Consider the following 25071-nt stretch of genomic DNA (forward strand, 5'->3'; position numbering starts at 1 on the left):
ATCAAGAAACTACTGAGCACATTCCTGGTCAACTGGGTGGACTTCTTAGCAGCCCACTATAAAACATACTCATTTATTTTTGGAAGACACTTTTTTGCGCAGTCCTCCGCTAGTGAAATATTCCAACATTTGAGTAATAAATCATACGTATATGAGAGTATTTACGAAGAATGTTGATTGATGATTGTCTGACACACAATATACCCAGGTCTATGCCGCTGAAACAAATCCGTTATGGCGCACCAATAAGTACGTTCAGTATATTTTATAAGCAATATACACATTAAAATCTGCTACTCTTTTCCACTAAGTTTGAAGTCACTAAATATAATTATTCTCAATAACATTATTATTACAATGCTGAGATGCTGTATCAGTGAGAACAAAATGAGAATCATGTGCTTCCTTGTTGCTTAGACAGACAAGCTTGATCGCCGAGTGCATCTAATGGAGCGCAAGCATGGATTAAAGTTCGGATGCAGGTACAGGTGGCTCTAGCGTTGCGAAATTTGCAAGCGATTTCCCCCGCCCCCTTGGTTTTCTTTTTCTTAGTTGTGTTGTACGAATATCCTTTTTTGTTGTTCGTGTTTTTTTTAACTAAGCGCCAGCGAGCTCTTAAGAACTCGTGCGTAGCCCGATATAACACTGCATAAGCCGTTCCCTTGTGTGCTATTCCGCATGCAGTATGTACTGGACCTCTACCTCACGGCACCACACCCCGACATAATTGTCACTCATCACCACTCACGTGTAGGCACGCTACAAGACAGTGTAAATGATATTGTGTTACCGCGTGGCCACTGGATATTCAGAAAGCCGGGGCCGTGACCTTTCTGGAAGTGTTTCATTACTGAAGACTTCGCTTGTATGGAGAGTCATATACCACTAAAAAAGTAATTGTAGAGGAACTGCAGATGTTTAATGTGAAGCACGGCTGTAACTTTGTCTGAATTAGTCAAAGAGACATTAATTTGGGAACTATATCTCTCAAATTACCGAAATTCACTTTCAGAGTGCAATTATAGCTGCTAGTTTGGGCACATTGGTCATTGAATGAGGGTAAAAATGTAATATCAATGATGGTTTTATTTCGAAGTGACTGACGATAAGGCATAAACAGCTACGAATGCTTTGACGCTGGACTTTACATTCTCTATTCTAGGTTTTTAGCTGCCTATACGCCAAGTGGTTCCATTTTGTTAAGTTTCACTACAGTGGCTTTATGCATCATTGTTTGTTCTGTGGTAATCATTTGGAAAGTTCGTAATGATAGTTCTAACCGTGTAAAGTGGGAGGAGTCAAAGTGACTATATATAAGGTTGACTCGTATTGTAGAGCCTCGTGACCTTATTTAAGCCTTACAGTAGCACAGTCAACGTCTGATGCTCAGTTTACAGCATTACAACCGCGATAGTATAACTCGAATATGAGGCTTGAGAACTTCGTTGCCGAAAAGCAAACATGTTCTAATATTTGGATAATAAGAACACCAAAAGCACCTATAGGAAGTGCATCTGTCATTATCATGTGGTAGTTTCGGGGTGTTATACCCCACATATTTCTTTAAGCACCTATAGGAGGTAACAGCTGAGGACTGTTTATGAGCGGGTCATGGAATTAAACATTCCCTTTGTAGATAGTCTGTGCTTAAAATTGCACTCCGATCTGCTTGAGGATTTCATCAAAAATCTCCGCGATCAGCAGCGAATCATGGTGTGTCATCTTCGGGCTTTCGAGAAGACCTGTAAAACAAAAATGCAAGCAAAACCAAGAGTTAAATCATTTTATTACAAACGCTGGATCTATATATGTTGCTCTTCTTGCATTTACACACCCACGTACACAATATCTGTATAGTAGAGTAGGTTTTGGACACACTGCATTGTACTTTTTTTTTAAATGAAATAGCTTTGTCGTCAGTTTTCACCAGAGCCGCCGCGGTAATGCATTGGTGATGGTGTTTGGCTGATGGCCCGAAGGATGTGGATTTTATTCAGGCCATGGCACCCACATGTCCTCCCAAGCTAAATGCTCGGGGCCCGTGTACCTAAGTGCCCATTAAAGAGTCTCAGGTAGTCGAAATTTCCGGAGCTCTTAACAACGTTGTGGCTTATACTGATATTGTTGTCATGGCACGCAAAGCGCCTGAAGCTATTACCCATCTCTCACCTTCACGCAGACATCTCCTCACTTCTTCTGCTTCGTACCGTAGGCCACTTGCGTTTGGGAAGTTGAGGGGCACGGAAGGCGCCGGGAGTTGTATCTCGAATTTTCCCGCTGGTGACTCGACACAAGTTGACGCGTGGAATGGAGGGTGGAGCTGTGCGGGGAAGAACAAAAAAAAACTTGTTGCATTTATAACAACCCATAGAGCAGGCCAGTCACGGGCCACGTGAAGGGATAAGGTCGCAGCGTATGTCACGATATAGCGCTAGATAGAAAAAGAGGGGGAAAAAATAAACCTTGAAGAAATTTTACTCGCGCGAGTAACTTGAAGCAACAATAAAAAAGAAAGACAACTATATATAGGGAACAAACACAATGGGGCAAATGCTAAAATGTCCGTTTGTCGGGTGGTCCTCGCTGTCTATTTTTAGGGTGGAGGGGGGGTTGCATTAATTATTTAGCAAGATGTACCGACTCGCCCCAACCAAAAAAATTTCACAAAACTCTGCCTTAAGTGATTGTAACGTTAAGCACGTCACATCATCTGTTTCGTTTCCAAATAACAAGTACAAGTGTTAGAACTTTTCGTCAACATACACTTAAAAACATATTGTTATTTATTTTGTAAAATAGTGAAGCTAAAAAGGCTACAGTAATCGAAGCGTTCATTGTCTAACCACCGTTAAGTGGTACTACTGGGCCATGTTGCTGAATTATTATTAAAGAAGTTGAAAGGCACATTAACAGGTGCTTACTGGATAAAATATGAATGGCCATGAAACTATGATCTTTTGTAGAACGAAAATCCAATTGGACACGTGAGTTTTCTTACCAGCCATGGCATTGACAAGTACTGTAGGGTTGCTATAATGAACTATGAATAGAGGTACAATTTTAAAAAGTTATTTAAATATATCAACCACTCTTGTTTAGACGGGCACAGCATGCTTAGATGTGGTAATGCTGTCATTGTACACAGCGCCTACGAGCCACCACCTATGATCCCCGCCACTTATTTTCAAGCAGTCCTTCTCCTTGTTATCCTGATTATACGTTGTGTGCAGTTGCGCTGTTTCTGGACTTTTAGCTTGCCTATTCGCACACTTTTCTTCGTATTCAACTGTAAGTCCACAGCGAACGCCTATTGAAATTTTGTCATATTTACTGCATGATTTGCTCTCTATGTATTTTTCCTGGTACGCAGCTCCACCTAACATTCTGGTGTGTTTTCATTTACCTGGAAACACTCAGCTATAAAAAGCAATTATGTGCCAAGTCACCTCCCCCTTTTCAAGCCACCGTTTGTGTTCTTTTTTTTGCTAAATAACTATGCCATTTAGCTTGGCCTAAAAGATCGAGCTTTAACATCGAAAGCTGTTATGAAATCACAACACGGATCATGTGCACCGCAGTTGTCCACTGCCGCTGCTCCCGCAGGTGTCTGTAAAGCTATTGCGCAAAGCGAGAAAACACTAAGTAAATAAAAAACACCACGGACACAATGAGATTTCAACCCTGGTCCTCTGCGTACCAGCCCAGTATTCTACCACTGAGCCAGTGCTTGGAATTCTTTGGCAATATGACCCTAGAAATGCTTCATGTCGAGAAAGAGATCGCATTGATGTGTGTAACAAATCATTTAGGGCAGCATACGAACAGTCAGGCGTCACACAATGCTAATTGCGTAACAAGTTGGTCGTTGAATGGTACAACTCATTACAATAGCACTATGCATAATTCTTTATCGTCGTCAGCCACAGTATCAAAATATTGCGCAAAATTCCTAGCAGATGTGTCGCAGGTATCACGCTTCACCGAAGAATGACTGAAAATTCCAGTGAATGTCTGCACAAAAATTATGATGATTTTTGGCATAGTGAGTACCCTGTAAATGTGCTTCTAGCAGTTTCCGAAATAATGTTTAAAGAAGGCTCTGAAAGGCCACTTTCCAGCTTTCGCTGAGACTGTGCTGCCCGTTCCGCGCAGACCTGGCTGTCTTTTTTAATGGGTGTGAACATCTACGGGTGTGAAAGCTGTCGTGTGTCACTATAGGCTGCCATTAAAATTGCGACTTTAAAAATAGTACCTGTCTTTACCTCTGTTATTGCTTCCAATGCATGCACTGATAGACCTTGTGATCCGCTTTCGTTATTTATAGATCAGAGGTCCCTGTGGCGTGGGGTTCGGCATAAGTTACTCGTCATGATCACACACTGCTGTGAATGACATACAGTGACATATACAATATATGAAAAATATCAATATCTACTGTGCTGCACATTTGCGCAGTAGTTCTCAAAAAAGTATTTACAATATGTTTCACGCTTGTCTAGAGCAACTTCAGCCGCTTCAGCCGAACTATTTTGTTTTTGTTTATTCAATGTTACGTAGAGACCAATAGCGTAATAATATTAAACATTCATACCAATACTATACCATCTTTCATGCTTGTTGCTTCATACCGCGTTCCACGTCCTTGTAGTATGATTCAAGCTAATAGAAGAATACGTTCTGCTTGTGTCTGTTCGCTTTGACGATGATAGTCCTCGGTATACAACTCCCGTGAAAAAAAAAACTCGCAAAAAAAGAAACGCCTTTTCCACTCTGCAAAACGTGGCAGTACTCCATCGAAATGAGACAAATATTTTGCTTGACTTCGGGAATATACTAGCGCGCTGAAAAAAGCTAAAAAGAAGTATTACCACGAAGATCTCTTAAAAATCATTCGCTACAAACCCTAAACTTTTTGAAACGTTATCAACCCCAACAAATTATCGCATAGCATATCACTATGCAATCCTGGTGGCCCACGGGTACCAGCACAGCATCGCTTTGACTTGATGAATTCTTATTTTTTTCTCAGTCTTTGCTCATGAGCCACCAGTCAATATTCTATCTGCTTCCAGATATGACTTTCCCCAGATGCCACACGTCACTATAAATGCTGAAGGTATCCTAAATGTTATAAATCAAATCAAAACATCGCGCGCTTTTGGTACCAATAACATACCGGCAAAGATGCTAAAATCCACTGGAGGTATTCCGAGCCACATTCTTCAAATCATATTCTCTCTGTCCCTTTCCAAAGGTACTATACCTGCGGACTGGAGGGTAGCCAAGGTAACCCCAGTGTTCAAATCAGCCGACCGTTCAAACCCATCAAAGTATCGTCCTATTTCACTGACATGCATTACCTGTAAAATATTCGCGCACATAATTTATGCGCACATTGTCCACCACCTCGGTAGTAACCAATTCTTCCAAAATAAGCATGGCTTCCGACCTGGTTCGTATTGCGAAACTCGGCTTTCCGATTTCACTACCGACAGCCAACATAACTTATAATCTCTATTTCGAACCGACGTGATATGCATTGACTTCTCTAAATCCTTCGAGCGTGTCGCTTATCAACGACTAATAAACAAACTCTGTAGTCTGAACTTGGACTCTTTACCCTATCGTGGATCCGATGCTTCCTATCAAATCGATCTCAGCTCACTGAGATAGCCGGTCTTCACTTTACTGCTGCTCCTGTTAAGTCCTGCGTCCCTCAGGGGACAGCGCTCGGCCCCTTACTCTTCCTTATATATGTGAACGATATATCATCAGGAATGTCATCATCAATTTGATTATTTGCGGACGACTGCGTCCTTTACCGCCATATAACCACACTGATGATCACTAAATCCTACAAAATGACCTATCTTTACTTGAAAACTGGTCTTCAAAGTGGTTGATGCAGACCAATGTTTTCAAATGCAAAGTCATGCGTGTATCTCGCAAGCAGTTTAACTCAGAATACGTGTACAATTTAAATTCAAGAAACTTGGGATATTTCAACAATTACAAATACCTTGACGTGCTCATTTCTAACACTCTCACATGGTCCGATCACATCACATCACTTAGTCGCTGACGCACCAAAAAAGCTTATTTACATCCGAAGAACTCAATGCCTATCCTCTCCTACGGTCCGTAAAATTGCGTACGTAACCTTAGATCGTAAGAAGCTCGAATACGCGTCTTCGATCTGGAGCCCTCACCAAAGCTATCTGATTATTATTCTGTTGGAATCCGTTCAGAACAGGGCTGCCCGGTTTATCACGTCCAATTACAATCACTCGTCAAACATCACTTTGATAAAGGAGTCTTTATACTTACAAGATCTAGCTGACAGACGTATGGTTTCTAGACTTTCTTTGTTTCATATTATATTATTCTTTCCCTCGCTTGCATGACTCTCTCTTACTTCCTCCCACCCGCTACTCTCAGCGGCTGTTTAATTCCCGAAACCTGGAACGTCCTTTTAATAACACTGCATTTACTATTCATTTCTTCCTGTCGACATCAAGAAATGGAATAACTTACCGGATGCCATCTTCACAGAGCGCGTCTCATGCGCATTCAAACAGCTACTAACAGCTCACTTAAACTTGGACGCTCATTAAAGCTCCGCCACTGTAGTTCGTGCTCTTGTATGTGTAGATTTTATGTGCGCATGTTTTATGTTTGTATAAGCAAATTTATTCACGTCTGTTCTCAGATCCTGCAAAAGTATTGCTCGTGTATTCGTACCACTTTCTTATTTTCTTTGCTTTTCTCCATTTAGTAAAATGTTCTCTCCCCTTATGTAATGCACCTAAGGGGTTCTTAAGGGTCAAATAGATAATGATGGTGGTGATTAAGCATAAACAGAAGGTTACAGTTAACCTGAAATAGAAGCTTCCTATGGCGCCAATGTGAGCACTATAGGGCTACCCAATCTACCGGTCGGAACAAGTGTGATTCAGACTGTACTACTAGCCCAGATTCACAAATTGAACTGCAGTGAATCTGCTGTGTCGGTATCGGGTCTATTCGCTTCTAGACATGAGGTTGATATTTACTTACGGTGATCTTGCCTTTTCTGCCAAAGATTTCTGCTACTCCGGGCAACTTAACAAGGCCAGACAACGCAAACGTGGCCAGTCGACCTCCGCTGAATTCCATTGACACGGCAACGCCTTGGTCGGTGCCTAGAAGATATAAAATCAATCAATGAAGCTGTTATGTTTCAATGTTAACATTATTCAATAAGCTATAGTTAGTGTACCCTCAAACAATTGTGAGCTGCGAGCGTTGGTGTCTGCATGCAACAAAATCTTGAATAATACAAGTAAGATATAGACCAACGAAGAAATAAGCACACTGTATATCGTAGCGCAATTATGCAAAGGGTAAAATGTCAAGTAGAATGTCCTGAGTGGTATGCATTCTAACACAGAACAATGCAAAGCTTGAAACAAAGTTATTCATGAGACTCATAAAAAGCACATCAAGATCAAGAAAATAAGTGCTATAAGGACATTGTGCTGCATTGACCTCAGAGTGCTAGACAGTGGCCAGAACTAACATCAAAGGTGTATACTCTGTTGCTGATGTAGCCCGAAATGCACAACGCCACAAAAGAGCACCTTTATGCTGGTAAACATACTGTGGAACAATTCAAAAACAAATAGAAGATCGCGGCGACTTATTGGCAGCGATGACAGCTAAGAAGGACCAATACAAGATCCACGGGTCTCACCGCGGTCATAGTGGCTAAATTACTCGGCATCCTACTTGCAGGTCGCGGTATCGAATCCCGGCTGCGGCGGCTGCATTTTCGAGAAGGCGAAAATGCTGTAAGCTTGTGTGCTCAGATTTGGGTGCACGTCAAAAACCGTAGATGGTGAAAATTTCAGGAGCTCTCCATTACTGCGTCTCTCATAATCATATGGTTGTTTAGGGACGTCAAACTCCATAAATCAATGAATTACAAAACCCCTAGTTGGAATTAGGGCAGTTGTGGTACATTCTTACAGACCTCTTTTGGAACGGTCTTGTGATGTTGAAACTGGATTTTAAAAAGTGCCATTCTAAACTAGCGACCCTGCACGCTACTTCGTCATAAGTGTTAGTGGCAAAGGGAATCACGGTGATGGTAGTCGTCGTGGCAGTAGTGATTTCAGTAAGAAGCTATAATGATAGCTACAATGAATACCATGAAACTCTATTGAAACTGACGCGTCTACGGCAGTTTGCGAGCGAAACGAATGAATAAACATTTAACCTTCGTAATAATATTACCACGTGTTCTGTGGCTGATTTAATTTTTAACCGAATTTGAGCGAGCATTGCAATGAGGGCGTTAATTAATATCAGTGCAGTTTGGTAGTATGAAAAGCAGTAGGAAAGCATATAGGTTTGATGCTGAATACTTTTCTCTTGCAAGGATTTAACAGCGAAAGTGTTTTTTATTATTTTTACAGAGAAGCTATCAGTGAATTGTGCGCCATCGTGCAAAACATTTTAGGTGTGTGTGTTCCTTAGGAATTGAGCAAACCCCACCACCATATATAGCAGATACAACAGTGAAACGAACACGATGGCATCAAAACGAGAGAGACAGAAAAGGAAAAAGATGAGTGAAAAAAAAGAGCAAAAACTAGAGAGAACAAGAAAGGCAAGAAATACGGAAAGGGCAAGTCAGAGAGATAGCTAACGTGAGAACAGAATAAATAGAAAGAATGAGATAACAATCGCTTACAAAAAAAGTCAGGCAAAGCAAAAAAATGGCAGCATATCCAGGGACTGAATGATGGCTAGTAGGGCGAAGCATCCGTCCGTCCATTCGTTATTGCTTCCGTTCATCCATGCGTGCGTCTGTGTGGCCGCCCGTGCATCCAACCACCCGTCCGTGCGTGCGTCTGTTCGTGCGTCCACACGTTCATCTGTGCGTTCATCCCTGTTTTCGTTAATGCATCCGCTCCTGCGTCTGTCCATGCGTCCATCCGTCCGTGCAGCCATCCAAGCGTCCGTCCATGCATCTGTCTGTGTGTCCGTTCGTTCACCTATTCAACACTCCAAGTGCAACCATCTCGCATCTTTTCATCGTATATTCCTCGTGTAGAAGCACCGCCATCCAGCGGACATTCCAAGGACTGAACAAGAGGAGGCACACGCACACTTTCTTACGGCTTGCGCTTCGTGTCTACTTCCCACCTTTAATTACCTCGAGTATATGGTATATACTAGTTTACCGTATTCATCGCACTACGGCCCAACGCTCGCTGAACCTTTCTGAAACCTAGGAGGTTACGCCCAACGAGTATAACGTAGCAACCCTTTCTTGTCTTCTGTGCGTCGTTGAACAATGAAAAATTCGCAGCGTGTGCGTTAATCAAAAGCCGAATTCACCTGTCTCTCATTCCCCCTTAGCAGCCATTGGCATGTACATTGAGCACTATCTTTTATTTTTCAACAACGCACACAAGAAAGCTCTCTCTGGCACCACCTTGGAGGTCAAAATGTAATACTGGTTACACACTACTACTACGGTTACGAGGGACGAACGGGTGCCGCTATAAGGAGCTTCGCCCCTAAAACAAAAAATAAACACAAGAAGAAAGAAATAATAAAGACCGCCTAGCACCATGGTTCCTTCAGAATTGGAACCTATATAGTGTAAAGCTGCCATATTTTTTAATGAGATTTCTAACAGGCGTAGAACTCACACAGTAATAAACGACTATCATACTTGAAGTGCTCCTTGTCTAAGTGGTGAAGGTATATATTTGCGAAATTCGAGGAGGCTTCTACTTCTTTGTGGTGTGGAAGCAGCTTTTTTATCTAGTTTTTCTAAATCTTCAATATGAATATGACCACTATTCAAATATTTAGAAAAGACAAGTAGTTGCACAACTTAGCACAATGTAGTGGACTATGCTGATAGAAATCTAACTAGACAAACACGTGAATTCACAAGTAACTTACCTTGGGGTGATAGATCCCCGCACGCGCTTATCTTGACCGGCCTCTCACCGCCGAAGACCTGGAGTACAATGTTCACGCAGTAGTTTCCCACTGAGAGCAAAACCGATCCTCCGAGCTCCTTGATGAACACGCGAGGCTGGTGCTCCATTGGATACCCGAAGGTGGAATGCACTAAGCGCACTTCTCCGATGGGGCCCTTTTTAAGCTGCTCCTCCATGTGAATGTAGGTGGGCAGGTAGCGGCTCCACAATGCCTGCATGAGTTGTCCAGTGTCGGAGCAGACCTGTTTGATCTCAATCTATACGTGCACATAATTACATTATACAATACGTTGCAGCGATGTAACAATTTAATCACTCTGGTTTTTTTGGCTACATCGTGCATTACAACATTCTTTGTGTGCCTTCATTATGCACTGCATTTTGATTTAAAGTGGCATTCGGTATGAGCTACAACTTGGGGGCCATCGTTCAAGGCCGCTCGATTTTATATTTTAACATCGGCAAACGTGGCATTTGTTTTATAAATTACCAAGAGCTGAAACAGCGCTTCTGTAACACATTGTTCTCTACGCCACCACAGTGGCGCTTTGACAAAGGGTGGAATGTTGCAACTCCTGTTCGGCGTGAGTGTACATTCGCAATACGAACCTCTATGAAAATTTTGTCCTAAACAAACTTCACCCATCTCATTAGATAAATTTAGTCTCGACGATATGGAATCTCTTTTTATTATTGTATGTAAATTCTGAAGCAGTCATTGCTCCACTTTATCGTAAGCCTTGTAGCTTAGGCGTGCTTTAAGGCCAAATCATTTTTTTTCTATATTTGAGAGATCAATGTTAAAGGCGGTGTCTTCAATGTACCCACATGTTATTGACCTTCAGTCCTACCTCAGTTCTCAAGCAACTGCGCTTCAGTGCCAGAGTTCGAAGCCTTTTAGTTAACTTAGGTTTCCCATGGCGAACAGCACACAAGACTAGGTGAAGAATGCGCAGAAAACCATTGTTCTATAGATCAATTTATTAGGTCGTAGAGTCTATCCTTTTCCAGCTTGACGCTTGTCAGCTCGATATAGTCGTCCTAAGAGACTTCCCTTTTCAGTTACCTTGATTATTTATATTGCCTCGTGGTAATTTTACCAACGCATGACTAGAAGGTGCCGCTTTGTAATATGCATGTGCGATAGCACACGAATTATAGTAGACCCACCGCGGTGGTCTAGTGGCTAAGGTACTCGGCTGCTGACCGCAGGTAGCGGGACCAAACCCCGGCTGCGGCGGCTGCATTTTTGATGAAGGCGAAAATGTTGTAGGCACATGTGCTCAGATTTGGGTGCACGTTAAAATACCCCAGGTGGTCGGAATGTCCGGAGTCCTCCTCTACAGCTTCTATGATATTCGTATGGTGATTTTGTAACGTTAAAGCCCGCATATCTATCTATCTATCTATCTATCTATCTATCTATCTATCTATCTATCTATCTATCTATCTATCTGTCTGTCTGTCTGTCTGTCTGTCTGTCTGTCTGTCTGTCTGTCTGTCTGTCTGTCTGTCTGTCTGTCTGTCTGTCTGTCTGTTTATTTATTTCAAGTAAAACAATTTCACCAGCTGCTGCTAAAAGGGACCGTGTGCAGATGCGAAGCAAAGGACGCTGATGCTTACACTGGCGATGGTGTGCACGCTGGCCCCCATCGCTACGTCTCCATGAGAAACATGGGGAGGCGCAAATCACGCAGTGATGGGCCGGTGTATTCTGCTGCAACATGCCAAGCGCTGCTAATGGGCAATGACGCCGATTGGGCTGAGAGACCCCTTGTCCGCTTTTAGTTAAACCACACCCTGTGAATTTAAAGGCGAAGCTCCTTAATGCGTAGGTATATACATCCTCTGATGTATGTAGTAGTAGTAGTAGAAGGTAGCCACCCACATACCAGTGGCACATACCCGCCCTCGGGCACATATCCACTTATCCACATGTTACGAAAAACGTAGCATGGCGTCAGTATAACGCTCTCGATGTTAACAAAGCACTGACAGCATAAATGTGGCACATGCCTTCGTTTAGTCATTGAATTGTCTACAGGATGGCGGTACTTGTATATGATGAATATACAAAGAAGCGAGATGGCGATACATGAAGTGTTCATCCTATGGGCGGACTGGCGCACGAACGAAGAGACAGACAAGCAAATGGACAGGCAGAAAAATACACGGACGGATGAACAGACAGACGGACGCATGGATGGATGCACGGTTGGAAGCATGAAAAAGCGCACATACGGACGGACGAATGCAAGGACGGATAGGCGGACGCTTCACCCAACTCATCATCATTCATTTTGTGAATATGCTGTAATTTTTTCTTGGTGGACAACGCAGAGCAAAACTTTCCCACCATGTTTACCTGGGAGGTCATGATCCATTGCTTATGTACACGGGTAGGGCAAGTGACAGGTTGTGCAGCGCGAACAGTCGGTTGTACAGCGAAAACTGTTCTGAGATCAGAACACGGGTCACGCGCGGTGCTGTAGTTGTCCGCCGCCGGTGTCCGCGATCAGTATATACCAAAAAATACTCGGTAAATAAGAAACGCCGATGACACCCGCGTCCCCAGCGTGCCGGCCTATAGTCTTCTACCAATGGGTCACGCCAGTGCTTGGAACTCGGTAAATAGAAACACCCATGACACAATGCGATTCGATCCTGGGTTCACTGTGTACCAGCCCAGTATTCTACCACTAAGCCACATCAGTGCTTGGAAGTAGCTTTCAAACTGGCCTTAGGAAGGCTTGATGTCAGGAAATAAATCGCGGCAATATGAGTAATAAAAGTGTTCTAGAACTTCAAAGGAACAGCCAGGCGTCACACAATTCTATTTGCGTAACGACAGGGTTGTCTAATGCTCCGATGGATTAAAAACTTGTTTTTAATCTCCAATTAACTGTGGCGCATACCCACTTCTAGCATATTTCTTCATCGTCGTCAGCCACTGCATAAAAAAGTCGAAGAAAATTTTCCACAAGTGTTTGGCGGATACCATGCTTCTCACAACACTGACGAAGAATAGCATAGCGACTGCCGGCCTACTACCCAGAAATTATGATTATCAATGCAGTAGTGGCCACCTAGCAAGTGTGTTCACAGCAGTTACCCAATAAGTGGTTATAAAAGGCTCTGAAAGGCCGCTCTTCTAGCTTCCGCTGTGAATGTGCTGCGCCTTCCGCGCAGGCCTGGCGTTTTTTTTTTAATTGTGAAGCATTTCTATGCGAACTGTGGTGACATTGAGCGTATCTATCTATCTATCTATCTATCTATCTATCTATCTATCTATCTATCTATCTATCTGTCTATCTATCTATCTAGCCGCTTAGGGTTTTGAGCTCTCCTGGCCGTTTCGATAATGGTATCGATACCAAATTCGATATGGCTTAACATTACTGTATGAAGAACATATTTACTTAGTCATAACATGAAAACCATGACATGGGTGTCAAGAATGACATGATTTACATATCATGGTTCTGCAGCTATTGCGGTGGCTTCGTCACGAGGAATGTTGTAAAACAGGTGTAGTATGACATGATTACATGGCACACACAAATGACAGATCCTAACATTATAATCATGAGATACGTGTCATGTAACAACATGACTACATGCAAAGCTCATGATGCGCTCGTGGTCGCTTTGCTAGCTTCACATGTACCAAGCTTGGTATTACGTGATGCGAACGGACGACTAAGGTAAATGACACATACAAACATGATAATCACGACACACGTGTTGTGTAACAACATGACTACATGGCACCTTCAGGATACGTTCGCGGCCGCTTCGCTAGCTTCACACATGCTAAAGTTGGTAATACGTGACGTCAATGGATGACGAAGCTATCTGACTGGTGCAAACATATAATCGTGAGATGTGTGTCATATGAGAACATGACTACATGCCACATGTCTACATGCTAGCTCCACATATACCAAATTTGGTGTTAAATGATGTCAATCGATGACGAAAGTGGCGACTGGTTCAAACATGGTAATCCTGACACGCGTGTCATGTAAGAACATGACAACATACCACGCTCTTAGCGTGCTCGTGGTCGTTTCGCTAGCTTCACATATACTAAAGTTGGTATCACGTGACGTGAATAGATGACGAGGTTAAACGATACATCCAAACATGATAATCATGACACGGAAATCATGTACGGCATCATTGACCTTCATCTCGTAACGTTGTGTTGATTTTAAAATGACATATCAAACTTTCTCATTCGTGCTTCGCATATCATTTATTTCCACTGTACGTGGGATCTGCCCTTTTTTTTCAGTCAAGAAACTCGCTAGCAAACGCTGCCTTTGTTGCCGTTGCGAGGCCAGAGAGGAAAGAGGGAGTGTAGGAGGGGAGGGGGTGCGCATGCAATGGGGTCTAAATACCGCGGGGAGATATGTCTGGAGAAGAGGGAGGGGAGTCGAGCGTTGGCTAGCACATGCTGCCTGCGTGGACGTTGCTAAGCGACAGAGTGGGGAGCGTAGGAGAGGAGAGAAATGGGAGGGGACACACATGCGCAGTAAAGGTGGTCACGCCGCGTACCAGATTAAGCTCGACCCTAAGGAGCTTGGCTTATGAAGAAAAACAACAGCTGATGGCTAATGTCTTTCATTCGTCTTGTACTCTCACTTGTCCTACTATATGTGCTTAGCGTTCATTGTGTTAACTCCTGCAGCAATATACTCGAAAAATAATAACAACATTCAGAGCATGCTTTACGTCACCCGGCAATAATGATCATATGACTCGAGTACACTTTCTTGCTTTCACGCGGTGAACCCAGTACCTCCTGCAGGTTACGAACTGCGTATTAGCGTGCAATAAGCTTTTTTGATTAAAAAAATGTTGCGAGCATAGAGTTTTGAGGAGATGAAACACAAGTACGCAGGTTGACGATCATTGTTGTTTAACACGAAGGCACTGTGAAAGGTGCAACAGGACTATGTCATGGGTGTGAAGTAACAAACCTCCATGAGGAACAACTTCTTCTCTTTGGCCGTCCGGCAGATGTCTTCGGTGTCCCGGCGATTCATAGTGAGGGGCTTCTCGCAGAGAATGTGCTTGCCGTTCTCCAGGAGGACCTTCATTGTCGGGTAGTGGTCCGGGTGTAGGGATCCGATGTACGCCACCTCTGCACAGAAAGTTTCATTTTTTGTCGCTTTTGTTTTGTGCACTCGAGCTCTTGGTGACCATACCATAACTTTAGGAAGGTTTCAGCTCACGATCAACTCAAGTTTTCGTGGGCAGATTTACGCATATACGACGGACAAATCACAATCTCAGAGAGTTGTTCAACCGAGTTTAAGCTGGTATTCGCAATATCTTTCCGGGGTATTTATTCCGTTCGTCTGTGTAAAATACTCAGCCTATCAAATGCGAAGTAAAAGGAGATAACCGAAGTTCAGCAACCTATCATTTCAGAAAGTGAAGATAAACATTAGCAACCGCAGAAGCATAACTGTGTTTTCAACTAAGCAAGAACACCATAAATTTTCCTAACTAAGGAAATCTAAGACATATGAATTATATGCATGGAGTTTTACCTCACGTGATATATTGTCACAACGTTTACGAAAGTTTCTAAAAAAAGTGCTACTGAAACATTAGCGTACAGTTTTAGAGATTCGTGTTATAAATCAACTTTCTCAACTGTAGATGACTTGTCTTATTCCTTAAGAGTCAGTAGAATTGGGCGTGTTGGTATAACATGATAAATAGTGCTTCAAAACGCAAATGACCGGACGGGATAGAAGAGACGAGGCAGAGCGCTGTTTCAGCTACCATTATTGTGGCAACAATTTTGTCTATGAGTTCCCAGTTTGTAGAAATGTCTAAAGTTGTTTTTTCGTTGATTTTGGCCAATTTTATTAAATATTGTGGCCATACTAACAAAAATTTCTGCACTAATTTCAAATATTGTTTTTTTTATTTTTTAGGTGCAAAAATTACGTCAAAATCATCTTCGGTGCGAAAACGTGGATTTCTATTTTCGCATACATGTAGATAAAAGGAACAGGTTAATAGCCAACCTCTCTTAACATTAAACATCTGTTTATTATAAGACAGCTAATCCTATGTCAATGTGCAATTCTTCAAACGCACGTTGCCTGACAAGTTTGAAGTGACTCGCTAAGTAGGCGCTACGTAACCTGTGTCTCCCTTTTCAGATGTGCACAAAAGTACAGGGGCAGAGCCACATCTTATGTCGTTCCCTTTTTTTTTTTCGTCGCGGTGGGACAGCCCGTTTTTTGAAGTCATTGTCGCATTTTTTTTTTCTCGCGTGGGTAGGGACAACCCTGTGCGACGCATTAACTTGACAGCGCCGACAGACTGGCGCAGGCACATTAGATTGCAGAATTGATCATGACGGTCTGAAGTTCTGCTGCATGATAACTTTTAATCGCGATATGACTAACGTGCGAGCCAAACTCGATCCGTGTCGACTCTAATCGCAACCACAATTTCTGTCTGTGTGACACCAGTATTATGTCATGGTGTTAAAACAAGCTCAACTGCTCCGCTCGAACGCAACTTTTTTCCTCCCTAAGTGGAAGACAGTGGCTGCGACCACTCATCAAACTTTACGCTGCAAAAGGCTGGCGTATCACGGACTACGAACGCTTCTAAACCGCGTGGGCAAAAAAAAAAGGCAAACTGCCAGGCCTGCGTGGAAAGCGCAGGTTTGGTAGTTTTTTGCGGCTCTTCCAGCTTGGCAGGGAATGCTGAAAGAGTGGCATTTTAGGGGCGAAGTTCCTTAAAGCGGCATCGTTCGTCCCTCGTAGTAGTAGTAGTCGTCGTAGAGTGTAACCAGTCTTACGTTTTCACCTGCAAGGTGGTGCCGGTGGGAGATTTCTCCTGTGTGTTGTTGAACAATACGAAATTCGCAGCGTGCGTTTTAACTAAAAGCCGAATTCTCCTGCCTCTCATTCCCCATTAGAAGCCATTGGCATGTACATTGGGCACTATCTGACAAAAAAGGGTTGCTACGCTATACTCGCTGGGCGTAACCTCCTTGGTTTTAGAATTGTTAAGCAAGCGTCGGGCCGCAGTTTCATGAATACAGTGAACTAGTATATATCATGAAATCGAGGTTGTTAAAGGTGGAAAGTAGACAAGAAGCGCAAACCGTAAGAAAGTGTGTGTGTGCCACCTCTCATTTAGTCCTTGGAATGTCCACAGTATGGCGGTGCTTCAATATACGGAATATATGATGAAAAGATTCGAGATGGTGATACTTGGAGTGTTGATTAGATTGACGAACGGACACACAGACAGATGCATGGACGGACGCACGGATGGCTGCACGGACGGATGGACGCGTGGACGGACGCAGCAGCGGATGCATGGACGAAAGCAGGAACGGACGCACAGATGAACGTGCGGGCGCAAGAACAGAAGCACGCACGGACGGGTGGACCCATAGACGGTCACACAGACGCGCGCAGGGATGCACGCAAGCAAGAACAAATGGACGGACGGATGCTTCGCCCCACTCTCCATCATTCACTCCGTGGATATGCCGGCATTTTTTAGATGCGGAAGCATCTTATACTCGCGCCTTGTAGTGCGCCGTCCGCGCCGTCCGCGCCGTCCGCACCGCTTCTCGAACATTCGACAGCTGACGCGCGCGCATGCGCCGTCACGCCGTCGCCCACCATCTGTGCCGCGCGCGCTTCTCCTTCGAGAACATTCGACAGCTGACAGCGCATGCGCCGTCGCGCCGTCGCCATCTGTGCCGCGCGCGCGCTTCTCCTTCGAGAACATTCAACAGCTGACAGTGCATGCGCCGTCGCGCTGTATATATACTCAAGGTCGGCGCTCGCTCGCTCAGTTGCCGCTCGTCGGTTGGTTTGTACGGCGCGTCGACGTCCAAGGTCGCGGTGAAATGAATTCCAACGAATCCACAAACACAATGATCGACGTCCCTTCGACCAGCGCCGTCCTTTCGCATACGTGTGTACGTGTTCACTCATTTAACACCCCCTCCTACAACCACGTTAACCAATTTAGCCATCGACCCAAGTAGGTCGCAATTTAACACCCCATTTCACAACCACGTTAACCAATTTAGCCATCGACCCAAGTAAGTCGCACTTTAACACCCCGTTAACCAATTATATGCTCCGCATCCTCCTCAGTGTTCCCCCGAGGGAAGCTGCGGGCAATTTTTTTTAATAGGTTGGAGCACTCAACGACCCACTCGTTACGTAATTCGCATTGTGTGACGCCTGTTGTTACTTCGCTGTTCAAACATGCCTCTTTACATAAGTCACAAGGGTTCCAGAGAAAAACACACACAGCGACCAAATAAGCGTCCTTGCCAACACACTACGGCATCGAGGTGTCTGTATTTATAAAATATCATCATCAAACGCCGGAAGAATAAGAAAGAAGACTGCTGCCTGGAGCGAGCTCGCTTACTGCGCTTCTTCTAATAAACCGTATTCGTTCGAAGCAGTCCCTGGTCTCGATCGTCTTAATAATGGTGCCGTGAACCAGGATACTACCTCCTCACCGGCAAGAAAGGTCAACCTGCCACGAAGCAGCAGAGAAGAAAACGACGGAGGAGCAGAGGATCGACCTGGATCGAGCGACGAGACCACGGTGGACAATACGAGCATCAGAACGAACGATTGACAAGTAAGGAGTCATTGCTGACCGCCTCAATATGAGCAAAGAAGTGATAACGAAGAAAAGGAAAGCGCTTCGCTCCCAGATCACGCGACTGATTAACGCACCCGAGCAGCAAATTAATGATGGAGCTAACCAGGAGCAGCTGCTTACAACGCAGGCGCAGATTAAAGCAATAAGCGACAGTCTCAAGAGCGTGAACGAGCAAATGGAAAAGTTTCTAACAGAAGACAATGCCGAATCTGAATTCGAAAGCGTCATAGAGTACGACATGAAATTGACGACGATCTTATCAGCAATAGAAATCAGACTTCGACAGCCTGAATAATCGGATTCAAGCGATAGGACAAGGCAGGTGACGCCCTCAAGTACAGGACAAGAAGCAACGAAACTAGTTAAGCTACCAAAGCTTAAAATGATAAAGTTTAGGGGAAAAGCTTTGGAGTGGAACCGCTTTTGTTCTCAGTACGAGTCGGCAGTTCACCTGAGACCGAACATGAGCAAGGGACAGCAGTTCAGTTACTTGTTAGCATCACCAACCGGAAAAGCGGCGGCTGCTATTGAAGGACTTCAGTACTCGGCAGAGGAAAATTATGATGACGCAATCAAAATACTGCAAAACACGTTCGGCAATCGAGAACATTCCATTGAAATGCACATGAATGAGCTATTGAGTTTGGAGAAAGTGAGGTCTGTTCAAGATACCAATAACTTAAATAGGCTAGTACAGAGAGTGCAAGTTAACATATTGTCACTCAAGTCACTAAAAGTGGAAGCCGAGAGCTATGCGCCGATGTTGTTACCAGTATTGAAAAGAGCAATTCCACCAGAATTATCAGTGCAGTTCAAGTCAAAAGAGGCTATGAGAAACAGCTCAGCTTCAGAAAACGGCGAGCGAAACAACGCAACGGGAAAAGCGTGCGAGGAAAAGCTGGACAGGCTTATGTTATTCTTAAGAGAGCAAGCGGCTTTTCGTGAAGAAACACAACGTGAACAAGAGAGGAAAACTGCAAAACCAAGAGAGAATCGCGGACAGATGCGCACAACTTCTAGCTTCCATAGCCCAGTGGACAGAATATGCTTATTCTGCAAGCAGAAAACCCACGCAACCGAAAACTGTCGTAGGAGCATTCCAATGGATGAAAAAAAAGCTTTGCTTACCGAAAATAGAGCATGCTTCAGATGCACGCGACCAAACCACACCGCACGCATTTCCAAGGCACAAGTAAAATGCAAGCAATGCAAGGGACGACATGCCACGTGAGTGTGTAGAAAGGTGATGCAAAAAACAAAGGCAGAACTGATCTCGACAGCGCAAGCCGAAGCGACGACGTCTACGCTACACGCAACCGAAAAGTTCAAGCATAAGTTTGTGCTTTTGCAGACGGCTGTAGCATGCGTAGAAGGAGAAACATGTGGCCGACATTGCCGTTTGTTATTAAACAGCAGAATTAACGTTCATTTATTGAAGCGGAATTAGCGAAAGAATTAGGGGCGAAAGTGTTGCGACAGGAAAGGCTGGCGATTGGTTAATTTGGAGGAGACGAAAAGGTCAAGCTAATGAACGTGGTGCAAGTGACCGTAGGATCACGAGAAACAAGCACGACAACAGTGATTGAAGCGTTACAAGTCGACGTCAACTCGCACAGTTGTATACCCACTCCAACTAAGAAACTCAGCGAGAAAATGAAACAGCTAAATATGCAAGTGGCTGATCACAGGACCAAGACGACTGCAACAGATTCTGTAGAACTACTGATCAGCTCAGACTATTATTGAGAATTCTTTACTGGTAGAACTCAAAGAATCGAGGACAGACTGATGGCTGTATAAACTATACTGGGATGGGTACTGCAAGGGCCGTGAGAGCAAAGCAAGACAAAACTAACACATAATCAAGCAGTCATGGTTCTGAAGGTCGAAGCTGCGGAGACAGAACTCCAGCAAAAGCTACAGAAGTTCTGGAGCCTGGAGTCAATGGGGATCACAAGAAATAGTTGGATAACACCGGAAATGGAGTGGTCGAAGAATTCGAGTGCAAAATTGTACAACAAAACAGTCGCTATCAAGTCAGCTTGCCATGGAAACAAGAAGTAAACTTGGAAAGCAACAAGGAAAATGCGATAAAAAGACTACAGCAACTGACTAAAAGGCTGCAGAAAAATGAAGACATGCTGTATTGCTACGACAAAGCTATATCAGAGTGTATGGCATTAGGAGTCGCAGAGGAGGTCCAAGAGTCATCAGAACAGCCAAATGCACTTTGCTACTACATGCCACATCATGCGATCATTAGAGAGGGCCGAGCCACAACAAAGGTTCGAGTAGTGTTTGACACCTCATCACATTCTCGAGAAGGCATGTCTTTAAACAAGAACCTAGAGGCAGGACCTAATTTGAATGAGGACATGCTATCGCTGCTAATTAATTTCCGAAAAGAAAAGGTGGCATTAGTTGGAGATGTTGAAAAGGCATTTCTACAAATCTCTATACACGAAGAGGATAGAGATGCAATGAGATTTCTATGGTGGAAGCATGATGCTGAACGAAGGTTAATGAATGAAGTGCAAACATGGCGAATGACAAGAGCAACGTTCGGAACAACACCGAGCACGTTTATACATTCAGCTACAATTAGACACCATTTGAAACAAGTGGAAGACCGGTTTCCTGATACGACAAGGACACTGCAGAAAGCGATCTACGTGGATGATGTCATTTTGGGAGCAGCAACGCTTAATGAAGCAGTTAAGTTGTACAAAGAGGCAGCAAGTGTTCAAAGAGGCAGCCATGAATTTGAGAAAATGTACATCCAATGAAGAGCGATTAAACAAAATAATTGATGGAAACGAAAGGGACGATTTTCACATAGATATTCGATCTAGAGTATTTACAATGCTTCTGGGCTTGATATGGAAACACTCAAAGGACATGATTTGCTTCCCTATGGAAAAGTGGAATTTATTAACAGATACAACGTACTTGACAAAGAGGGCTGTGTTACAAACCACAACGAAGATATTTGACCCACTCGGTTTGTTGTCGCCATTCACAGTACGCGCGAAAATAGGACTGCAGAGACTGTGGAAAACGAACGTCACGTGGGACGACAAGCTCCCTAAAGTTGACTGCGACAAATGGAAGAACCTTATGTCTGAAGCGGAGGACTTTCGAGTTCTAGAAATTCCACGATGCTACGCAAGCAAGAATCAACCAGTACAAGCATACAAGCTGCATATATTTGCCGAAGCGAGCCCATTAGCATACGAAGCGGCAGCATACTTGATAGCAGTATATCACAATGGAAGCAAAGAATCAAGGCTGGTAAGAGCAAAAAGCCGCGTAGCTCCAATTAAAGAGCTGACATCGGCGTGACTTGAACTGATGACAGCGGTGGTAGCATCAATATTATGCGACTACATCAAAGGTCACTTCAACGAAAGAATTCAGGAAATACACTGCTGGACGGACTCGATGACTATACTTCACTGGATCAAGGGAACAAGCAAAAGGGATTCGTTTGTTGCCAACAGAATCGCAGAAATTAGAGAGAAAACACTTCGAGCAAGCTGGTCATTCGTTCAAAGTGACGACAACCCTGCTGACCTACTTACACGAGGAATAAGTACTAAGGCATTGATAACGTCGAAGTTATGGTGAAACGGTCCCGAATGGATAACATCACTGGAAAAGAACTTAGTAAGCATAATTGGCACAAATACAGACGTGGATGACCAGCATAAAACACAATGTCACCAATGCATGGGAAGAGCCGAAATTGAGCCAATCTTTGAAATCGAAAGGTATTCATCATACGGACGGCTTATAAGAGTGACAGCATGGGTGTTCACATTCATAAACAACACGAGAAAGGAAAATCACAAAGGGCCGTTGACAGAAAAAGAGGTAACAAATGCCGAGAAATACTGAATAAGACAGACCCGAATATCACTGAGACAAACAAAGGGTGAGGACTATTCGAACACTCAATCATTTGAAATTAATAGACACGAAGTCTACATTGATGACGATAGAATCATCAGACAGAAGGGACGATTGCAGTGCAGCCAAGAATTCAACAAGCACGTAACAGTAATTCCAAAGGATGAGCATTTCACGGAACTGCTAATACGTCACGTGCATAAAATGGTATCACACGGAGGAGTTCAAGTGACGCTAGCGCAACTTCGAACTAAGTTCTGGATATTGCAGAGTAGACAAGCAGTGAAAAGAGTTCTAAATAAATGTGTCGTCTGCAAGAGGCATAACTCCAGACCGGCGAGTCAAGACATACCTCCACTTCCGGCAGACAGAGTCACTGAAGCAGAGCCATTCAAAGTTATGGGAGTTGACTTCATAGGACATCTTTACGCAAAGGACAAGTACCAGATTGTGAAACAATATGTACTGATATTGACCTGCGCGGTAACGAGAGGAGTACACTTGGAAGTTACCAACGATTTGTCATCGTCAAGTTTTCTACAAGCATTCCGACGATTTACAGCTCGACGGGGAATGCCAGCAGTAATCTAAGAGACAACGCCAAAACATTTATAAAAGCTGGAAAGGAAATCAATAGAACGCTCGAAACAATTAAAAACGAGGTCTTAAAGAATTACTGCAGTGGCCAACAAATTCAGTGGAATACGATAGCCGCGTGCGCGCCATGGTGGGGAGGATTTTACGAGCGCCTCATAAGAAGCTTGAAGACGTCGATGCGAGAAATAATATCGAAAAGCACAGCTTCGGTAGAGGAGCTGCGCACTATTGTAGCAGAAGTTGAAGGAACACAGAACAACCGACCATTGACTTAAGTATATGGAGAACCTGACGAGCCAATGCCACTAACGCCGGCAGATATCATAGGTGGACGGCAGCCGCTTTAAGACGGACAAACTAGACTGTACAACGGTGACATTGAAGACGCATGGCGAAGCAGATGCGAACTCGTGCGCGCTTGGTGGAAAAGATTGCATCAAGAATACATCAAGGAAATAGGAACTACGGTCAAAGCCAAGACGCGGCAAGCAAAACCACTTTCACAGGGTGACATCATGTTGGTTGAGGACAAGGCTCCAAGAACATTTTGGAAAATGTGCCGGATTGAAAAACTCTACCCTGGGCGAGACGGAATAACAAGAGCTTGTCTCCTTCGCACAGGCAACAAAGAGCTTCTAAGAAGATCGGTGAACCACATATACCCTATGAAAGGTTGTTTCAAATAGCCCGCGAGAGCTTATCACATTTCAACTTGGGCGGGCGGGAGCTTATAAAATATAATCATCAAACGCCGGAAGAAGAAGAAAGAAGACTGCTGCCTGGAGCGAGCTTGCGCTATTTCGCTTCTTCAAATAAACCGTATTCGTTCAAAGCAGTCCCTGGTCTCGATCGTCTTATTAGTATTCAAGCAAAGGTGTGTCTTGGCGCTTGTAACAATGTGTCATAACGTTGCGCCTCAAAACTGCACTAAGCTATATGTGAAGGAAAATAAATGATTTCCGGTGTCGCGACACCTTGAATCAGCTTTCCGCAGAAAATGTGCCGCAAATTGTTCAATCTAGAACTACACTTTTACGGTTGATGTGGCCAAACAAGCCTCTCCCGTTTCTCACCGACATCCGGGTCCTTTGCAATATCTTCGTAATTGGGATACACTTTGCTTATGCGGTGCAGCTCAGCAAACTTCTTGGCATTGTCCAAGTTTCTCCCAGCAACAGCCACAACCTGAGTGAAATCAGAAAAAAAGAAAAGAAAGTTTTGACGTGTTTACATAGACAACGACAACCTTTACAGCATTAGTTCGTTCCAAAACAGCAGCATGATGTAAAGTGAGCTAGTATTCTTCCTCTGTTCATCGTGACGCACAGATGCATGTAAATTGCGATTTTGTGGTTTCAACGCACGAGTCATAGCAGATCCGCATCGATGTTCGCGTTCAAAAAACGGAGACAACTACACCATTCCGACAGAGCGCTTGCCTCCTGCTTTATACCTTAGCAGTGAAATGGCAACCACGGCAGCTTCCAAAAGTGTAGGTGGAGGGTGAGGTCTCGTTTGATTGAAAGTGCCACCGGGCAGACACAGCTTTTTGTTTAGAGAAATTTATCTCACAGACATTTAACATCAATTACAATCCAACAGAACATCGCGACAGAACGCAACATCCACAGACACACAAAAAGTTGTTATAAAAAGATATGTTTACATATGTAAACGGAACACAACATACAGAAATACACAAGAATTATTAGAAAGATATGTCTACATATGCAAAATACATGGTAAACGAAGAACACACAAATGAAATGTAAAGATCTATATGTCTGATATTTACATAGTATTTACAAGGTATTTGTGTGAGTACTAAATAAAGATTAACCTACCAATACCAGGCAGGCCTGAAAACAAGCCTTACACGTCT

At 43.7% G+C, this 25071-nt stretch overlaps 1 protein-coding gene across 1 annotated transcript in view; it reads right to left on the reverse strand.

Moving 5' to 3' along the window:
• Nucleotides 1-1068: 1068 nt before the first annotated feature.
• LOC142814507 (trans-1,2-dihydrobenzene-1,2-diol dehydrogenase-like) overlaps nucleotides 1069-25071 on the reverse strand; it is a 37931-nt gene continuing 13928 nt past the window's right edge. Inside the window, exons 2-7 of the mRNA XM_075893320.1 lie at nucleotides 24263-24374; nucleotides 14987-15150; nucleotides 9961-10213; nucleotides 7057-7181; nucleotides 2170-2320; nucleotides 1069-1742 (exon numbers count right to left, since the gene is read on the reverse strand). Of these exons, the coding sequence (XP_075749435.1) occupies nucleotides 1648-1742; nucleotides 2170-2320; nucleotides 7057-7181; nucleotides 9961-10213; nucleotides 14987-15150; nucleotides 24263-24374 (900 nt within the window). The 3' untranslated portion in view covers nucleotides 1069-1647. The remainder of the gene's footprint in view (nucleotides 1743-2169; nucleotides 2321-7056; nucleotides 7182-9960; nucleotides 10214-14986; nucleotides 15151-24262; nucleotides 24375-25071) is intronic.

Source organism: Rhipicephalus microplus, chromosome 4 (genome assembly GCF_043290135.1).
Source record: "Rhipicephalus microplus isolate Deutch F79 chromosome 4, USDA_Rmic, whole genome shotgun sequence".
NCBI lineage: Eukaryota > Metazoa > Arthropoda > Arachnida > Ixodida > Ixodidae > Rhipicephalus > Rhipicephalus microplus.